This window comes from Wasmannia auropunctata, unplaced genomic scaffold (assembly GCF_000956235.1).
Source record: "Wasmannia auropunctata unplaced genomic scaffold, wasmannia.A_1.0 LD314613.1, whole genome shotgun sequence".
NCBI classification, from domain to species: Eukaryota; Metazoa; Arthropoda; class Insecta; order Hymenoptera; family Formicidae; genus Wasmannia; species Wasmannia auropunctata.
Window position 1 is genome coordinate 1 of NW_012048277.1, and position 1,797 is coordinate 1,797.

Sequence of the window (1,797 nt, forward strand, 5' to 3'; positions counted from 1 at the left end):
GAAAAAGATGCGTGGAAAGATCGATGACGGGCGTCGAGTATCTGATGAGCGCAAAATCAATTAACATCGGGCGGTGTTGTCCATCGCCTTCTGTCTTGAAGAGAATATTGTTCAACGTAAAATCACCGTGACACAACGTGGCCAACGGTTCCAGTGGCTGCACCGTCTTCATCATCACTTCGTCGAACGCGTTCGAAAGTAAGGCTTCCATCTTATCGCAGAAAACTGTATCATGGCCTTGACTGCGAAGATATTCCACCGCGCGTACCGACTGAATGTTGACGTAAAACTCGTACATATTCTCCGCTCTCTTTGTGTACCTAATTTCTTGAATTCGCGCCACAATGTCGAAGAATTTTTCCGGCTGCATCTTCTTCATGACATATCCCTTGCCATGAAATCGTCCCAACTCGCGCATCGCCGCTAATGTGTATTCAAATGGAGGATTATATGCATTTGGACAAGAATAATATCCTCGTCCGTTGACATTTTCTAAGGCGATTACAGAGTCGCTGGATGGCCGTTCTTTGGCGTAGAAACATCTCGCGTAGATCTCGCCCGGTCGAGTGTACATCTGATAAAACAAGATCTCGTTGTGAAATTGAAGGTCCATACAAGCTAGCTGACTAAAGCCCGCCATGGGTCTCTTCAGTATCATTGATAATTTCTCGTTTCGTCCGTTTATCTTGTTCTCAAACTGCAGACATACACGATAGATGTTGGACGTAATAAAAATGTCAGTAGATTCAAGTAGCTCATATCGTACTTTGTCGACGTCCGGTCCAAGATTTTCAATTATCTTCGGCATCACCACGTTGATCCATCTTTGGAAATCTTCATGGGACATTTTATTTGAATATGCGATTCGTGTTCCAAATAAAAATAATTTAATATACGTAGGCTAAACTGATCAAGGTGAACTTATATATTATTATTTATGTATTATTATTACGACAACTAATCCGGTATTATGATATAACAACTTCCCGTAAAGATTAGTTTATAATTTTGTTTTATGCAAATAAAAATTGCAAATGTGACGTTAACGTGGAGAGTAAAGAACTAACTAATATTGGTACTTCGCAATACTGTAAAATAGTCAAACTAAATATTTCGACGTATACTTTTTGCAAAGAGAATGCTAAATAACAATTTGTTATCAGCTGGCGACTCTGCATGATAATAAATAATTGACCTATTTAAAATATATATATATATATGTACGTTGCGGAATGCGAAAGTCATGGACAGATGATAATTGTTCGAAATTGACATGTATAAGACGAATATATTTTGTATTTTTAAAATTAATTGTAAGCTACAATTTTTCAAAAAAATGTCATATTTTATAATTTAAATTACGTACAAAGTGACAAAGTCAAAATGATACAGACAAAAAAATAACATTGAGTTTTTTATAATAATAATAATAATAATAGTAATAATGATATACTACTCTACACATTAGCAGTTATAAAAACTTATATTTGATTTTCTCCCCAAAATTATGAGAAATACTTTATTGTATTGTGTCTTATGAAACTGGACAAATGGCTTCAAATATAAGCTTGCTGTTCCTGCAGTATTAATCTTTGAAAACTTGTAAAAGCTGTCTTTGCTATAGAAATTAAAGTTTTGCCAATATTATGCACGGAGAGAATTTTTTTAAAATTTACCCTGCAAATCATGTTAATTGTGGGACAATATAATATTTAGGCCAATTTTACTGTAAAATCTTATTGTTGTGCATAGTAAAATTTATTGTAGTGCACTGTAAAATTTGCCTTAATACTATAT

General features: G+C 34.6%; 1 protein-coding gene across 1 annotated transcript; it reads right to left on the bottom strand.

Annotated features, from left to right (window-relative positions):
* Positions 1 to 7: 7 nt before the first annotated feature.
* LOC105460842 lies at positions 8 to 1,791 on the bottom strand (the record flags this gene model as incomplete). Its single annotated transcript, XM_011707334.1, has 1 exon — positions 8 to 1,791. A coding segment is annotated over exon 1 (840 nt), but the record flags the coding sequence as incomplete, so codon positions are not given.
* Between the last annotated feature and the right edge of the window lie 6 nt (positions 1,792 to 1,797).